Below are 17205 nucleotides of genomic sequence, written 5' to 3' on the forward strand. Positions count from 1 at the left end.
AGGAGGCATTTTACATGCTTCAGATGGGCGAAGGTTGAAACACCAGAAAAACTCCACTGATGAAGATGCTTCTAGGATTAGCACGGTTTCAACGGAGATAATTGAGAAGGAAGAAGGGACAAGAATCATTACCTCCTGGTCCCATTTCTTCAGGAGCTCTTTCCTACGGTCAATGGAGCGCTTCTCATGATTAGAATAGTCGTGCCCATCATGGGTATATATGGGGTTAACATAGTACAGGAGAAACCCGCCAAGGATGCTTGTCCAGCTTCGAAGCGGCATCTTTCCCCTTCTTGAGCTGCGAAGACGCGATGTTTCCCTTGGAGCTACGAAAAGAAAGAAAGCTGGACACTATGGCGAACAGCGGCTTGGAAAAATCTGCAATGTCTCCAGGCCTCGGGATTGGAAGCCGGAGGCAGCGGCAAACACCATCTCCGATTGGAAGATTTGCCGTTGAGTGCCGAGAACCAGCCAGAAGTGCCGAACATTGGGGATAGCCGAAGAGGCAACGTGATCTCCGTGATGATAAACACTTGAAGCCTCGAATGCACAACATAGCGATGATATTCAAACACTCCTGTGTCGTTCGTTAGATATCCTGTGTGAAATAACTGCGGTCAGGAAGGATTGCTTGCCTATTCAGCCATTAGAACTAACTTACTAGGACAGATTACTCAGAGAAACCAAGAACTACAGCAGCCAATGGTGACAAATGTGTCAAATGGGTTTTTTATACTAGTGTTACAACACCTATCATATTCATTCTATTTGTAATTGAATAGAGTTTGTTGATTATTTTAGAAAGCAATGCATTGTTAGATGTTATCTGTAATATATATCATCAGTGATCACTGTGATAAGATAGCACTATAATCATAGATTATCCATAGTGAAAAGCCAACATAAGCATTTGTTAAATGGTTGTGCTCATAGTGATATATATATATATATATCCATGGATGTGACCACTCAATCCATTATCTATACACTGCAACCACCAGCCCATAGTGTGGAAACCACAATATATATATATATTGACAATGGTATCTATCAATTGTATCTAGCGATGATGTCTAGTGATGATACCTACGATGACATAAATTCACTGTTTTAAAATGTACTTAGAGAATTCAAGGTGCATTGCTTTCTAATACTCCGTAAATTTCTATCAATGAGTGTCTGTTAGTGGAATTAAGTAATTACAGTGGAAAACATAAAAAAAACCCCATTTGTCACATTTGTCACTATAGGCTGCAGTAAGAACACACTGGTTGCTGAGCGAGGATCGGATTTCGGAGTCTGCCTGAGAGCTCTCAGGGCAGAAGGCTACAATACGAGTGCTAAATGAGCTCTGCATGATGGGCGCATACGACCTTCGTCTTGGAAACGTGTCAAGAAGTCCCTGAATTTATGGATTCCTGGCTTTTAGTTGTTGATTTGAAATTGCTACATTTGTAATCAGTCGTCTCTCCCGCGCGCCACAGTTCGAAAAAAATGATATTATTATAGACGTTTAGTTGACTGGGCATGCTTGGGCTGAAACTCAGTTGCCTCAAAATATCCAACAAGACGGATTATCAGCCAATTATTCAAGAACTCGGAGGAATTGAAACCCGTAGGACAAAATTATTTTGGGACCAAATCCCACTCCATGTAATTGGCGGTTTGGGCAGCCACAGGCCCTCTTCTGCCTCCATCTTGACAAACAACATACGTTTGCAATCGAGTTTAGGATACGAGAAGTTAGCAGATCTCAAACGTCATGCTGCGCACCCTGGAGAATGGTCACAGTCGTCAAACATGGGTGTATTAGTCATGTCAATTAACTAGTCGTGGTCATCCGATACAGAGAAAGGTAAACACTTGCATCCTTCCCCTCATTTTCCTTATCCTTAATCTCAAGCATCGTTTCCGGCGCATTCAAGTGTCCCGTCTGCCCGAGTCTGTTCCATTTAAAAGCCGCTTCGCTCCAGGAGAGAATTCCCTTTTGTCGTTCCCATCTCTCACTCTCAGCATATCCTCCAAACACCAACCACTACCACCACTCGCACTACCACCCACCACCAACCCCACCATCCCCACCACCAAATCCCCCTCAACATGCCGTTTTCAACATACGATGCCAGTGTTGGCATGGTCCTTAAGACCCTCAAGTCTCTCGATGCCATCCTCGCCAGCGCTGAAGAGCACGCCGCAACCAAGAATCTCAATGTCGATGACTACGTACAGGCTAAGCTGTACGAAGACATGAAACCCCTCGACTTTCAGGTACGGTCAGTTGCTGAAACGGCAACAAAATGCGCCGCCCGCCTGCTTGGCCAAGAAGCAGTCGATTTGGAACTCCAGTCAACTTTCGCTGGCCTCCGCAAACAAACCACAGACGCCATAGCTTCCCTCCAGAAGGTGGACCCCGACTCTGTCGAGGGCAAGGAGACGAGACTCATCACGATGGGCCTCGGTCCCGGCAAAACCAAGGAGCTTTCTGCGAAGGACTACATCGTCGGATACTCGGTTCCCAACAGTTTTTTCCATCTGCAGACCTCCTATGCTATCCTGCGGCAACAAGGAGTGCCCCTGGGCAAACGTGTCTACATCGCACCATTCTCTTCGTAATAAGGCGACTGCAGTGGAGGATTGGTTCTGAGCTCGAGAAGGATGACTCAAGGCGGCTGGTCAGTATGAGGCACAATGGAATGACAGTTGGCGGAAAAGGTGCACGAAGCCTGAAATAGCAATTAGCTAGGCTATATACTTTAAATCAAGAAGTCTCTGCGATCAATTGCATACTTAGCAGTTCGTTATTCCATTTTTTTTTTTTTTTTTTTTTTTTTTTTTTGTTAAACTATTAAAACCCAATCGTAGTAAATATTCATGTATCTTTTCCTGTGCATCCCCAGGCAATGTATAGGCGAGTACACCAAAAATATTGGGTGTGGTGATGCCCGGGATTGTCACATGTATTGTGGCGGACGTAAATAAGCCACGGTTCCAACGGGCCAAATTGGTTAAATAGCTGGTTGAAAAAAAAGGGCACCAAAACATTAAGCATACCTTGCACACTATCAACGGAACCCGATCAGCTTAAGTATGCTTCCCCCTTCTCTGACGCAATTCCTGACGAAATGATGAAAGACATCGTCCTGTAAACGTTTTACGCCGCCACCAAACACATGCCATAGGAGCGGTGCCATGCGCCGGGTCGTAGTCACCGGATTGGGCGCAGTCTCTCCACTCGGAATCGGTACGTTTGGGAGTTTAATTTTGGTGTTCATTGGACGCAGCCGAAGCAAATTGAAAATTGCTCCATAGGTTGTTCTGTTCCCTGAATGATTCTGTCGCTGTAGGTGTACGACGAACATGGACACGCCTTTTAGATGGTCACTGTGGTGTCGTCTCGGTCAAGAACCGGGGTCCCAGGTATGCAGATCTACCCTGCCAGATTGCTGCGCTGGTTCCTCAAGGTTCGAAGAATGATGGTGGCTGGAGAGGATCGGATTGGCTAAGTCGTGAGGTGTGTTCTGGCTCCATACCACAGAGCACGAAACATGTCACTGACGTTTCTTCACTACAGGCAGAAAGGAAGACAGCAAATTTTACGCAATATGCCCTTGCAGCCACTGAGGAGGCTCTGGAAGATGCCGGCTGGAAGCCTACTAATCGTGAACAGCAGGAAATGACGGTGAGGAAGGTCATCGACTACTAATGCTAGCTGAAGTGGTCGGTTAACTTGTCAATAGGGCGTATGTTTAGGCTCTGGCATTGGCAATTTCGATGAGATTTACGATACCTCTCTCGTTTATGATAAAGGGGTATGTGTAAAAACAATTTCATACTTAATTACCGCTAGATATGTATAAAAGGCTCCCCCATGTTTACATTCTTGCATCTAGGGCTACAAAAAGATCTCCCCCCTCTTCGTCCCTAAGCTCCTTATCAATCTGGGTGCAGGGCATATTTCAATGAAATATGGATTTGCAGTACGTATTCACATTATTATCATCGTTTCTGATATGGCTCTAATCGTACACAGGGGCCCAACCATGCCGCAACCACGGCTTGCACGACCGGAGCCCACTCAATCGGCGACGCATCCCGTTTCATCGCCTGTGGAGACGCAGATGTAATGATAGCAGGGGGGGCTGAGTCGTGTATCCACCCATTAGTCCTGGGTGGGTTTTCCAGGTGTCGTAGCCTTGCTACGTCATTCAATGATTCACCAAGGAAGGCCTCAAGGCCATTTGATAGGGACCGTGAGGGGTTTATCGTGGGAGAGGGTGCAGCAGTTGTGGTCCTGGAGGTGTGTTGCGATACAGTCCTGAGTCTACACAAGTCGCGGTTCATACTTGTATTCATATGGAATTTCTCAAGGCTGATTTCTTACATATAGGAACTTGAGCATGCTAAATCCCGGGGTGCGAAGATCTATGCTGAACTGAAGGGCTATGGGTGTTCTGGCGATGCGTACCACATGACGGCGCCCAAGGAGAGCGGAGAGGGCGCGTTATTAGCCATGAAAAGGGCGCTGAGGAATGCCCAGATCTCTCCGGGGACGGTTGACTACATCAACGCTCACGGGACGTCGACAGTAATTGGAGATGCAGCGGAAAACTTTGCGATCAAAACGCTCCTGCTAGGAAGTGAGGGAAAACAGAAAACCGCCGATATCAATGTCAGCAGCACGAAGGGTGCGATAGGCCATTTGCTGGGGGGGGCCGGGGCTATTGAAGCTGTCTTTTCCATTTTAGCTATTCACGAGGTAAGCCACAACATGATCGCTAAACCCAGGGAAAGGGTTGCAGATATGTGGAGTGGTATGCCTTTACTAATAATCTAACTGGTGCAGAATGTTTTACCACCGACGATAAACCTGGACAACACGACGGAGGAATTTGACTGCAACTACGTGCCTAATGTGGCGCAGGAGAGACGGGTCAATGTGGCCATGACGAACAGCTTTGGCTTCGGGGGAACAAATAGCACCCTCTGTTTTGCGCGATACTGATCTGAGTTGTCCGATTGCGTAGAGACCCGATTGGCTTGTCCCTGTTCTAGCCTTGACCGAACAGTGCAATGATCAAATGTAAAATAAAATGTATTACTATATTACAAACTTATTGTCATTATTTGCGAACGCTCTCCCAGACATATTCATCACCGTCCTCTTGATATTCGCCATAGAATCTCACGTCGTGATTCCGTTGAGATGAAGTTGGGTTGAAGGCGCCAGGTCACATGACCCAGCTTCTCGCATCCATGGATCTTTCCATCCGATTTCCCAAAACCAACAGCATTGTCTGGCTATACAAATCCATACCCAATCCACGAGATAATTGTATCTTCATCCGAGCCAACAGTTAGCTCAGTCTAACACTCCCAATATGGCGACAAACGGCGCTTCAGGCCGAGGTGAGATCACCCTCCCCCTCCCGACTTGCCCTGTTCCGATTCCCGCTATTCCCCGTCCCCGATCATATACTAGGTTATCGCTCAAGCGAAGATGGCACTAAATTACCACTGTTGCTAATGCTTCGTTGCCATCTACCTCCATTTTTGGCATTTAACGGCGCAAATAGCATCGTCAGTCGCTTCAAGTTCGGGAGCGAGTTTTGTCGATGCGTCGGGATACAAGTTTAGTGATAAGGATAATCGGCTAGGAAAACTTAAGGTTTCCAAAAAGTCCGCGGCTAAGAACGCGAAGGCTGCAAAGAAAGACCCAGGAACAAGCTGGTGAGTGAAAAAATATACTTGAAATAATATTGGGGATTTCGTTCGCGTGTCATGGATACTTGCTGTAATTTTCATTTGCAACGAACCCGGGCTAGCTAAAAACCTTTTTTGTTTCACGCGGTCCCTTCGGGTAGAATCGAAAGACGGAAACCCTGAATCGCGAGCTTCCTCGTCGCCCATCCTCCCCGAAATGGACGAGAAAATCATGGCCTCGTTCCCCAACGGCAAATTGCGAGAAGCCCAATTGGAAACAGTGATATGCAAACACTGTAAACGACCAGTTTTAAAACAAACGTCGGCAGAGCACATACGAGGCTGCCTAAAAGCTAAACAGGAGAAAGCGCGGAAAAAGAAAGAAGCTCGCGACGCTGCCAACAGAGCGAAAGAGAAGGCGTTAGGGAAAGATAAGGGGAAGGACGGTGACGATAAGGATGACGGGACTGGTATTGGTGTGGGCGATGATGACGATGCAATGAAAGGACAAAAGAGCGCGAAGAAGAGCGCTGGCGGGGACGATGGGCCGAAGAAAGGAAAAAAGCGCAAAGCTGATGGAGACGATGATAAGGAGAAGGAGCCGAAGAAGAAGAAAAAGAAAGACGAACCCAAACCCAAAGTCCCAAAGCCTAAGGGCCCTGTCGACGTGGAAAAGCAGTGCGGTGTTCCCCTCCCCAACGGCGGCCAGTGTGCGCGATCTTTAACTTGTAAGAGCCATTCTATGGGTTCCAAACGAGCTGTCCCAGGACGGTCGTTGCCGTACGATATGTTGCTCCAGGCATATCAAAAGAAGAACCAGGCGCGGCAGCAAAGTGAGTATACCTCTGCATCTGTCATCTGATACATTTTGTTAGGATCACCCCTTTTTTCAAGCTGCTAATATACACATCGCAGAGGCCGCTATCGATGCGAATGCTCCGATCCACGACGATTTAGATGGCAATGGACCGATCGACTCGGATGAGGAGAAAGATGCAGTGATGGCCGGCCTCGCTCGGTCCAATCCTCAGCCGCTGATAACCCATCCTCTAATTCCAACCAGACGAAAATACCATCTGGTGCGCATGAAGGAAATGCTCTCACAGGTTCTTGGGGGCACCAGGGGAGGGATCTTTTCCCATCCACGCGACACAAGCAGCCAGGGCCAAGTTGGGGGTGAAAGAACGTTATTCGCCTCAGACTCTACCAACTTTTCATCGTCTCCCACAAGCGTCATTAATTCCGCTGTGCAATCTGCGGAAACATCGAGAAAGCCTTCCATTTCTCAGCAGGCAGTGCAGAACCGGGCTTCCCAGGCCGCTGCTGCCGCGAAAAATCCTGCGACAGTCTCACCACCTACAACGGTTGCCACAACCGCCGCAACGACTTCGACTGCTGCAACTGCAGCTTAATTTTTCGGATGCTATATATGTTTAATGGTGTTCTGCTACTACTTGTTATTATGATGATGGCTTCCCTTGGATTTCTAGGCATGAAACGATGTATATGCGGTTGGTTGCTCAAGGCGTTTTTGGCGACAGGATGGGATTTTTGGCGATCTGAGATGATACCCCAACATTTGTATAGTACACGATGCAATTTTGGTCTGTTAATACTTTCCGAAAGACTGTATATCGAATTTTCTCCTGTAAAAACGGTTGCTCATACAGTCTATGTTTAATGTGAGATTCAACTATTATGTGTGCATGGAACTGAAGATATTTTGATAATTCCAATTTATTATCGCTGCACACTTGTGTCTATTTTTCCTACTCAAAAAAAAGTAATTCAATTCTGGGGCATATGGCCATAGTTATTTCCTTCATTCGAGATATTGATGTTTTGTTTGGATGCATTTAAGATTTTCGGCGCCTCAGGCATCACTCATCCAACATCGGTAAAAGCATCCAAACCACCAACTGAGAAGTTGCCTCCAGCCGGTTTTCACCCACCGCGCTCTTTACCGTCCCATTCTCCGTGGCTTATACGCCGCTACTCGTTGAGGCTCACCTGCTCTCACTCCCTGCTCCCACTCCCTGCTTCCACACCACTCTATCCGCCATAAGAGTCCTCTTGCGGTGCAGACCTTCAGACAACCCCTCCCCTCCATCCGTATCAATCAAAGAAACGAGACCCATGAACAACCCCACCGTCCCCGATCTCGACAAAATCGGCATAAAAGCCGAGCCACAGTTGGCAGACCAATTCCGCAGAGAAGTTGCGCATCTTCTGGGTCGCACATCGTTAGGGTTCCCTGGCGCGCAACCTGTAAGTTTCGCTGCACGACATATCCTCGAACTGCAAAAGGCAGATTACTACGTGTGTGAGAAGACGGATGGGATCCGCTGCCTTCTTTATTTTGCCCGTGGGGACCCAGAGTCCGACACACCGGAAATCCATTACCTCATCGACCGCAAGAATGACTACAGATATGTGCCTGGCCTACATTTCCCACTACCAGACGACGATACCTTCCAGAGCTTCCATGTAGATACGATTGTGGATGGGGAGCTAGTTATCGATGCTTATGAAGATGGCTCGTCACAGTTGAAATTCTACGTTTTCGATTGTCTCGTGCTGGACGGGACGAGTCTGATGCACCGCACGCTCGATAAACGGCTGGCATATTTCAAAGAGAAAGTCCTCAAGCCCTATAATACTATGTACAAGAAATACCCGTCGGAGAAGCAACATCGCGCGTTTGCCGTGGAGGACAAATCAACGCAATTCAGCTACGGCCTCGAGATGATGTTCCGCGAAATAATACCCCGGGTGAAGAAGGTCCACGGCAATGACGGGCTCATCTTCACCTGTCGCAGCACCCCCTATAAAATCGGCACGGATGAAAACATTCTCAAATGGAAGCCACCAGGAGAGAACACAGTCGATTTTCGCATGCGTCTACAATTCCCCATCGTCGAGCCCGACCCGGCCGACGCCGACGGTGACGGCTCCACGGAGCCCTATCCAGACTACGACGCCATCCCCATCTTCCACCTCTTCGTCGTGCGAAGGGCAAATGACTACATACCCTACGGCACCATGCACGTCACGGAGGAGGATGGGAAACGCTCAAAGCGATGCAGAGCGGCTGACGACTCCATTGTCGAGTGCTACAAGGACGAGCAGCACCGATGGCGCTTCATGCGGTGCGAGGAGGATAAAAATGGACGCAAATCACATCTCGACTGTCGAGAGTGTTATGGAGAGTATTGAGGATCGCGTTGGGGAGGAGGATTTGATCCGTGCGGCGCCGGCGATTAAGGTTGCATGGAAGCGCAGGCAGGCTGAGGCGGACATGGCGAAGCATCGGGCTGTGGAAGAGGAGAGGAGGAGGAGGGGTAGTTTGGTACCCGATGGAGCTGGGGCAATGGGGTCGGGGATGAATGGGATTGGAACTGGGGCGAAGAGGAAGTTTGAAGAGTGAGTGGATGGGGCGAGAGGCTACAGTGGAAAATGGTGCTGTTGACAGTTGTAGCAGAGGTTGAACAAGCGGCAAAGGAGGGAAATTCGATGAATTGGGATGAAATGCATATGCACCTCCATAATTACTACTCTGTGCTTTTATTGTTCCTTTTCGTTCTCCGGGTTGCAGGGTTGCAGGTACTCTGGCGTTTTGATCCTTTATGAAACCTTTATGCTGCTAATTTTATGCTAAGAAAGGTGTTCTTGGTGCCTGCGGTTATGGTGATTTTCACTTTTCTCTTCTGCTAGTCTCTCTAGCGAATGGGATTGTTTCAAAAATGTAAATATGGAAGATGGATAGTGTCAGAGCGATGTTCCTAATAATAAACCGTGCCCAACTGAGTGACGTGCTATATATCTCATCATCAAGGTATATCTAAGTAATTCATTTTCCATTTCATCGCCACCTCAGCAATGACAGTGGTGTCGATGATATGAAAATATAGAAAGCAAGACAGGTATCCATGAAAATAGAACAATAGCACTCGAGGTATAAGGAACCAAACAACGAATGTATATGTGCAAGTGGAGCAACCTCAACCAGCCAGCTCCAAAAAACTAGCTGCCTTCCCCATACATCCGACCATTTCATACGCCCCAACTCAACTGTTCAGTACTCAAAATCATCATCCACCCCGCCTTTCCCTGCCGTATCCTTACTCACACTCTCCTGCCTCCGATACATTTCTGCCACTTGCCTCGTTGCTGTTGCTTCCTCAGGCTTCTTATCATCCCGGCTTTTAATATACCTAGGAAATCGCAGCGAAATGCCCTTTCCAGCGCCATGACTAGTCCCCATAAACTCATCTGCCGCGGCCTTGTAACGCGGACTAAGCGTCAGATCCGCCGCTTTCACCTCCCAAACATATTTTGGCTCGAACCAGACGTCCGGCTGGTCCTTGGGGACGGAAGAATGGTCGTAAAATGGTTTCGGACAGTCGATGACGAGTGGGGATAGGGACTTGTGTAGCTCTTCGAGGAGCGCTTCGGAGAATCCGGTACCTATGTTGCAGACTGTTTGGAAAGTTTGAGTGCTGGTGTTGTAGGCGGCTAGGAGGAACGCGCCGTACACAGATGTGCGTTTGCCGCGGCCGTAGTAGGCGCCCAGAACGACGAGGTCGAGAGAGTCGCCGATGCCGGCGAGGTAATCTTTCTTAACCTACAGGAAATTTAAATTGATTAGAGAAATATTGTGGCATGAGTGGTCGATCTGATGCAGTGTTATATGTATTATACCTTGAGCCAGTTTCGGCTGCGTTTGCTGGGCTCATATCCGCTTTCTTCGGTATCAAGCATTTTCACCATCAAACCCTCACACGACGCTTTTACACTTTCGTCAAGTAATGTCTGGATCTCGTCGAGATCGTTAGTGTCGCCGTGTTGGGCGAATACAAATTCGCCTTCAATTGGAGTGAACGCGTCATGCAACCGAGCCCTTCGTTCTCGCAGTGTCATTTTCACAGTGGGCTGCAAAGGGATATGTTAGATAGGGGGTTCGATAAACTTAAAAGGGGATAAGGAAAAGGAATTAAACGTATGTATCTATATAGCCGGCTTACCTCTCCATTTAAAAACAACAGGTCAAATGCAAACACACAGACTTTAACCTTGACATCTTCAGCCTTCACGTCCTTCCGTTTCCTCGTCATGAGCTGCTGAAATGGCAAAACTTTCTTATTGACCGTATCCCATGCAACGGTCTCGCAGTCCAACACAAAACTTGTTGTCCCCTGCTTAACCCAGTTCTCTAGTTTGCCCAAGATATCCGGATATTTCTATGACAAGTCTTCAGAATTCGTGAGAAGATGGCACAGATGCTTCACATCTTCTGCAAGTGACGCGTCGACGATATTGTGCATCTCTCACGGCACGTAGTGTATCTGTGTCTTCGCATCATACTTGTACTCGCAAGTGAAATTTTTACTTCGAAACGGTCAAGAACTTCCGTGATGGACTTTGTAGGCTTGGCCCAACATAGGTTTTAAGGGCACTCCTGGTTGCAATTTGCACTTTTCCTTTAGGTTGAAGATTCCATGTTCGAGCATAGCGGGAATAATGACTTCATACGAAGGCAGTTCGCTGAATAAACAAGGGGGAAAAGGGGTTAACCAAAAGGCCAGGGTTAGGGGCGGGGGTGGGGGTGGGGGAAGATTCCCTACCTATATACTGATTTAAGAATAGCTTCACCCTTGCCTAACTCTTCGGTGCTGGGTGCCTTTTTCCCCTGCAGCTCAACCTCATGGGCCACCATCGCATGCGCCAGCGCCACGAGCACGGTCTTTTCAGCAAGACCAAGTCGTAGTTTACCCTCAAGGAAACGAATGATAAATTTAGCTTCGCTTGGGCCGCCTTTATTTTGTGTGATATCAATCCCCTTCGATCCCTTTCCTGCCAGAGTAGCATCAGCTGATGACAGGAGCTTTTTGATAGCGGAAATCTTTTTTTCCTGAGATCCGTGACCCTGTGTTTTAGCAATTGCAAGAAGACCTTCGTGCACGCCCCTTACGGTCAATGGTTTCGGCTTGAACATAGTTGGCTGATTTGAACGACTTTTCGCGGCCACAAGGCCAAGGTCGCCGATTTCATGCTGGTCAGCCTTGATAACTGCCAGGCTGCGGCCGGTGGATTCACCAATGGCTTTCATGATGAATGATTCGCCAATTCCAAGTTCGACGCCAGCATAATCGGCGGCTAATTTGTTGAGCATGAGCTGGACAGTTGGGAGAAGGTCTTTTGGGGTAAGACGAAGAACTTGGCGGAGAAATAGGGAGCAGTGAGATAATATAATTAATCGCTTAGTAGTCATTTCAATAAGGGAGAAGGTCGTGCAGAGCGCCGCGTATGGCACGGGCTCTCCAGCTTTCCAATCTGGATAGGGATCCTCTCTAGATCCCTTCAATGCCTGCTGGACCGTTTCTCTCTTCTTCTGAGCAATTTTCGGCTTCTCCTCTGCCAGATCATCATCGTTATCAGAAATGATATCCTCCTGTTCAGCGGACGAGGATTCCTTGTCTTCAGCCACAGGCTTTTCTCTGGCCTTATTCGGAGATCGTGTCCGTTTATTTTGATTCTGTGAAGCCGAGGGTTTCTTGCCAGCGGTCTCTCTATTCGAAGGAGCACGTTTTCGTCTTTTCGTGACTGGCTGAACATCAGATTCGTCACTGTCCTCCATGGGACTTTTCTCCCGTTTTAGCTTCTTTGAGTCGGGGAAGTCACTGTCGCTATGGCTCAGCGATTTTTCAGCTGCACTATCCGAATCTGATTCCCTGGATTCGGCAGCAGGAGTTTCGCTCCCCCTGCTGTCAATCTTTGGTTCCTTTTTCTTCGCATCATTATTCATATCGACATCCTTATCTCCATTTACTAGCGCCTCTTCCTCATCCGCCTGCGTTGCAGATCCATTTTGTCGCTTCTCTCTGCTCCCTGAGCTAGTTGAGAATGCTAAAGTAGCCTGTTTCTTGGGGAGCGACGCAGAACCTGCGTTGGCACCGAAGAACTTCCTGCAAAAACAGGGGAATATATACAGATTAGCAAGCAAACACGGGAAGAGTTGAGTTGTCAAACAGCAAGATGGATGGGCAAAACAACATTCATTGCCCTTAAGGGAATAGTAGTCCCTCCGTAAAAATCAACAAAACACAAAAGCAAACCACCAACCAATACACCAACCCTGGCACAAACACAGCCAAACGCACCCAATACTCAACTGGGGATCTCGAACGTACCCCAAAGTAGCCTGTTTCGCACCGCCACCTCCCTTCTGCGCCATCGCCTTTCCTCCTCGTCGAATCAATGGCAGCAATGAACTATACGGAGCCGCTATCAAGCACCTATTCCGCAGAGACACAGAAACAAAATAGGAGGAGTTGCCCCTTCCAATCCGTGGCCGATAGATACCAGCTACACAATCACGTAGACGGAACGGCTTATTTTCTTCTTTATAGGGCAGTGTGCTAGAATTACGGCGGCACTCGCGCCAGTTTGGTAGTTGGATCCGGGAGCACGGTGGTGGGATGGGAATATGCGGCAAAGGGTCGGAAACAAGAAGTTTGATTCTGGGCCACGAGGAGGGGTGGGGAAGATGGCGCATAAATATATGTGTTCCCCTTAATTCGTCTTTTCTGGCACCTCCGGCGCAGTATGACGGGACGATATGAGTGCTTCTTTTATTTATAGAACATCTGCTTTTTTCGTTCCATTTACATCACCGGATCGGGGAGTGGTTCGCGGATCTGGACAAGCAATTGAGCACGCTTCGAGGGGGATAAGGAAATTGGGAAAAGAAGAAGAAGAAGAAGAAGAAGAAAAAGAAGAAGAAAAAGACGGAGTTGGAGAGGCAGCGATCAAAGGGTATTTATCTGCTGGATCATGCTTGGTGTGATGTTGTGGTTGTGTAGCGGAGGCTTCCTTCAAGGCTCCAAAGCTGCGGCCTGGGATTTCGCTTTGCGCGGCTCCACTCCAGGATGCGTGCTGTTTGCCGAGACGCGTCTGGCGGATGTGTGTCACGTGATATCGCGATTCCTACCTAGGTACTCCGTACCTGATGCAAGGATAGTGGAAGCCAGCAATTTCCATATTACATTATCCTATCGTCGATTTAACAAGTTAGCTTTTTTTTTTTGATCATTCGAAATGGCCGAACGCATAGCACAGTATTATTACAGGGATCACGGTCTGTTTTATTTTTATTTTTATTTTTATTTTTAATTTTAAATTTTTTTTTTTTTTTTTTTTTGATTTTTATTTTTTTAGGCGGATAAAAAAGAGAGACTCTGTGAATGGTATTATATGGATGCGATGTGAGAAGTAGAAAAAAATGGTACGCCCATTTTCGAGAGTGTGGGGCTTCTGTTTTCTGGCCCAGGGAATTGAGGAGGAGCCCATGCCGTTCGAGGCTTGAGCCTCAGTTAAAGCGAAAGCGAAAGGAGGGAGCAGAGTTACCAAATAAGAGATAGATTTGGCGAGGGTAAACTACTGAATGGACGATTCTGAAAGAGCTGCAACTTCAATTTTTTGCGCAAGGTATAACTAATTTATATTCGTGGTGCGCTATAGAATTTGGGTTGTACCTGTGTGAGCGGTACTCAGTGTGGGTTTGGTAAAATATACATGGACGAAGTTCAAAGCCATTTGAGATCATCAGCAATTAAAAGCAAAGTTTTGCAGTACATATAGTCCTTATGTCATATATTCGGGCGCCTGTTATTTCGTATTCCCCAAGGTAAAAAGATTGACGAGGAAGCGGGGAAAGCAGAAGGTCTAGGCAAATTAGAAGATGACGATAAAGAGACCGGAATCATGGAAAAGTGAAAATCATCAAACATGGGAAATGGGAAATGGCTGTGAGGTAGTTTTGCTGAAATGTAGGTACATCGGCATTCTTGTCGAGCTGGTGGGAAATTTAAAAGGCCAGGGCAAGGAGAACGATGTAGATGACACCATTATGTACGGGTGATAGGAGGTTGGCGGCCCCAAGGGATGGATCGATGCTACTGCTGGGGCCTGAGGCCGAAGGAGTCAAGGCCGGATTTTGAGAGGTGGTGTCGCTCGATTCGATAGGGAGAATGGGCATGGAGCTAGGAGCGGAAGTTGTAGTAGTACCTTCAACTCCAGCATTGGGAGGTAGGTTTGGAACTGATGGGAGAGAAGGAAGGGGTAAACCAGTTGGTAATTCAGGCAAAGGGGGGACGGTAACCGAGGGGAGTTCAGGGACAGGAGCAGATGGCAATTGCACCGTGGGAACGGGAATGGTAATATCTGCGCCAGTCGCGGGAGGAATAGAGACGCCTGGAATGCCAGAAATCGAATTGGCCGTGAACGTTGAGTAAGAGAAGAAACAAAAAGAGGGCGGTAGTTTCCGACTGGCACGCACCTGCACTGTCACAAACCTCGCGGCCAGCTTTAGCCAAGGCCTCGATTTCCTCAGGCTTGCATTTTTTTGCACATTCCATGAGTGCGGGCTGGTACTCCTTGTTCTTGCAAAGGCAGGCAATATCACCAGGGGAACAGCCAAATTCCTTGGCCCTTCCGGAGGTTTCCATTGCGCAAGATCTCTGAAGAATAGTTAGTAATGTTAAAAATGGAGGTCGCAATGTTAATAAGGGGGGAGAAGCCAGCACTACAGGCCGACAGGAGACTTACGGGGCATGGGGAAAGGTTAAAGACCGGACTCAAGTCTTGACACATTGCTGTGACGGCCAAGAAGAGGCCAGCAATGGCGATGAGGGCCTTCATGGCGCTTGTTGGGATTCGTGTGGCGAAGAGAGCGGACGTGACGCGCCTTACAGGGAGTTTTGGGGAATGTAGATGACACTGGCTTGCCTTTTGGACAGCCTAGATTGAAATTCTCAGGAGAGGAGTGACTGGATGTTTAACGTATGCCTACCTGATCGATGGATGGAAGATGGGTATGTGGACGGTCGAACCTGGAGGCGATGCTGATGGCGAGAGGAGGTTGACAAGGTGGAGAGAAGGAAGAAGAAGAGGAGGAGGAGGAGGAGGAGGAGGAGGAGGAGGAGAGGTTAATAAAGGGGGAAGAGTGAATGGCCACGCTAGCCGCGTTGAGTAGCGGAGACACGTCATACGTCTGGGAGCAATATGCAGCGCGGAGTGGGTTTTGTTCCGCTGGGGGATGGATATCAAGATAGCAGCCTGCCTATCTCTTCAGGAGTCAGGAGTATGTATTCAGTGTCAGGATATCAGGGTTGTGGGGTCATCCCTGATGGAGAACAGGGGGAATATGTCGTGATAAATATGGGGAGGAAAGAAAAGAGTTTTGAAAAGGGGTACACCAGATCCATATATAAAAATGTGGTATCAGAAAATACATACAAGAGACGGAAGGATATCATAAATGATCAATGTCTGATAGACCAAGGGCCGAAGAATGGCCCAAGAATTTGTAGCAATAGAAACCGTAAGGGAAGAAGTACAGAGAAACGGCCGGGAAGGCTAACCCTTCCACCCGGAGCTTTGCAAAAGAAAAAATAAAAAGACAAGGGTCTCTGACAAAAGGGAATATATAAGAAAAATCTATATGGGTGACAAGATGGCATTGCCCACAACTCTATCCAATTCCAAGTAGTGCAATCCACCGACCAGCCATCAAGAAAGAATATTTCCTTTTTTTTTTTCAAAAGCTTTTCGGGGACGAGCTGTAACACAAGAAGAAATCCCTAATGCAAAGATTTAATCCAACCTAGAATCGATTTGCGGTTCTCTCTGTCGCGGGGACAGCAACATCTATCTGCGATTGCGTATATCAAAGCATTCCTGCCCTCCTTCAAAATCTAGCAATGGTCATTCTAAATTAGCAAATGGTTGAATTTTAATGGGCTATACGCGGGAGGCGATAAAAGGTATTACCAATTCATATGGCGATAGCTTCTGAAGGTATACGAGGGCTGCACGTATGCTTCGATGCTTGTCGATGAGGGAGGGGGTTAAAGAGGCTCCAAGCGTGTGTTTGGAATTCGGTGTAGCCTCGGACACTCCCGGAACGCATCCTGAAATAAAAGCCACGGGCAGGCCGCAGCGAGTATTTTAATTTTATGGGGTGTTCCTGGATTCCAGAAGTAGAAGCTTGCAAACACAATGTTAAGGGGCGATGCCCACTGCTCCAAATATTCTAAAGGGCGCTTGTCCTGGTCCAATGTATTTCATCAGGGTGGACTTTCCGGACCCAGCCTTTCCACTCAAATCAGATCAGTTATCGCTTCTCACAGCCTCGCAAGATCACCAGCCAAGAGTCACCATTTTTAGAGGTCTATTGCAGAGTCGTTATTTTTGCGGCTTCTTTCACGCCCAACAGCTGTTCCCGCCGCGCGCAGGGAGCCCCATTCGTCCGCCCTAAATCCTCAACCTCCCGCCCTCACGTTCATAACATGATACCAATAAGAGAGCTTAGAGGACGGCCTTGTGGTTGCGTAAATTAGCCCTTTGCTAAGGAGTCGGGTCTAACTCCATGTACCCACGTGACCGTCTCCTTTGAAGACCTCTCTTGAACATCTTGAATCAACGAACCAACTTGAAGTTCACTTT

The 17205-nt window shown here is 47.7% G+C and overlaps 7 protein-coding genes across 7 annotated transcripts; 5 read left to right on the forward strand and 2 right to left on the reverse strand.

Moving 5' to 3' along the window:
* Nucleotides 1-2100: 2100 nt before the first annotated feature.
* Nucleotides 2101-2613, forward strand: HCAG_07294 (predicted protein; the record flags this gene model as incomplete). Its single annotated transcript, XM_001537822.1, has 2 exons — nt 2101-2268; nt 2347-2613. 2 exons carry the CDS (start codon nt 2101-2103, stop codon nt 2611-2613), a joined length of 435 nt encoding a protein of 144 aa, XP_001537872.1.
* A 576-nt stretch (nt 2614-3189) lies between these two features.
* Nucleotides 3190-5002, forward strand: HCAG_07295 (hypothetical protein; the record flags this gene model as incomplete). Its single annotated transcript, XM_001537823.1, has 8 exons — nt 3190-3241; nt 3345-3511; nt 3572-3679; nt 3738-3809; nt 3891-3977; nt 4031-4297; nt 4388-4756; nt 4844-5002. The coding sequence occupies 8 exons, from the start codon at nt 3190-3192 to the stop codon at nt 5000-5002; spliced, it is 1281 nt and encodes a 426-aa protein (XP_001537873.1).
* Nucleotides 5003-5378: 376 nt separating this feature from the next.
* On the forward strand, nt 5379-7112 carry HCAG_07296 (predicted protein; the record flags this gene model as incomplete). Its single annotated transcript, XM_001537824.1, has 3 exons — nt 5379-5406; nt 5862-6533; nt 6616-7112. The coding sequence occupies 3 exons, from the start codon at nt 5379-5381 to the stop codon at nt 7110-7112; spliced, it is 1197 nt and encodes a 398-aa protein (XP_001537874.1).
* A 724-nt stretch (nt 7113-7836) lies between these two features.
* On the forward strand, nt 7837-9127 carry HCAG_07297 (conserved hypothetical protein; the record flags this gene model as incomplete). The annotated part of the gene is made up of 2 exons (XM_001537825.1): nt 7837-8849; nt 8899-9127. 2 exons carry the CDS (start codon nt 7837-7839, stop codon nt 9125-9127), a joined length of 1242 nt encoding a protein of 413 aa, XP_001537875.1.
* Nucleotides 9128-9775: 648 nt separating this feature from the next.
* On the reverse strand, nt 9776-12934 carry HCAG_07298 (hypothetical protein; the record flags this gene model as incomplete). Its single annotated transcript, XM_001537826.1, has 5 exons — nt 9776-10324; nt 10402-10632; nt 10725-10940; nt 11333-12665; nt 12891-12934. The coding sequence occupies 5 exons, from the start codon at nt 12932-12934 to the stop codon at nt 9776-9778; spliced, it is 2373 nt and encodes a 790-aa protein (XP_001537876.1).
* Nucleotides 12935-13533: 599 nt separating this feature from the next.
* On the forward strand, nt 13534-14242 carry HCAG_07299 (predicted protein; the record flags this gene model as incomplete). The annotated part of the gene is made up of 3 exons (XM_001537827.1): nt 13534-13662; nt 13918-13964; nt 14221-14242. The coding sequence occupies 3 exons, from the start codon at nt 13534-13536 to the stop codon at nt 14240-14242; spliced, it is 198 nt and encodes a 65-aa protein (XP_001537877.1).
* A 324-nt stretch (nt 14243-14566) lies between these two features.
* On the reverse strand, nt 14567-15399 carry HCAG_07300 (predicted protein; the record flags this gene model as incomplete). The annotated part of the gene is made up of 3 exons (XM_001537828.1): nt 14567-14952; nt 15038-15218; nt 15307-15399. The coding sequence occupies 3 exons, from the start codon at nt 15397-15399 to the stop codon at nt 14567-14569; spliced, it is 660 nt and encodes a 219-aa protein (XP_001537878.1).
* Nucleotides 15400-17205: the final 1806 nt, after the last annotated feature.

Source organism: Histoplasma capsulatum, genomic scaffold (genome assembly GCF_000149585.1).
Source record: "Histoplasma capsulatum NAm1 scaffold_8 genomic scaffold, whole genome shotgun sequence".
Lineage (NCBI taxonomy): Eukaryota > Fungi > Ascomycota > Eurotiomycetes > Onygenales > Ajellomycetaceae > Histoplasma > Histoplasma mississippiense.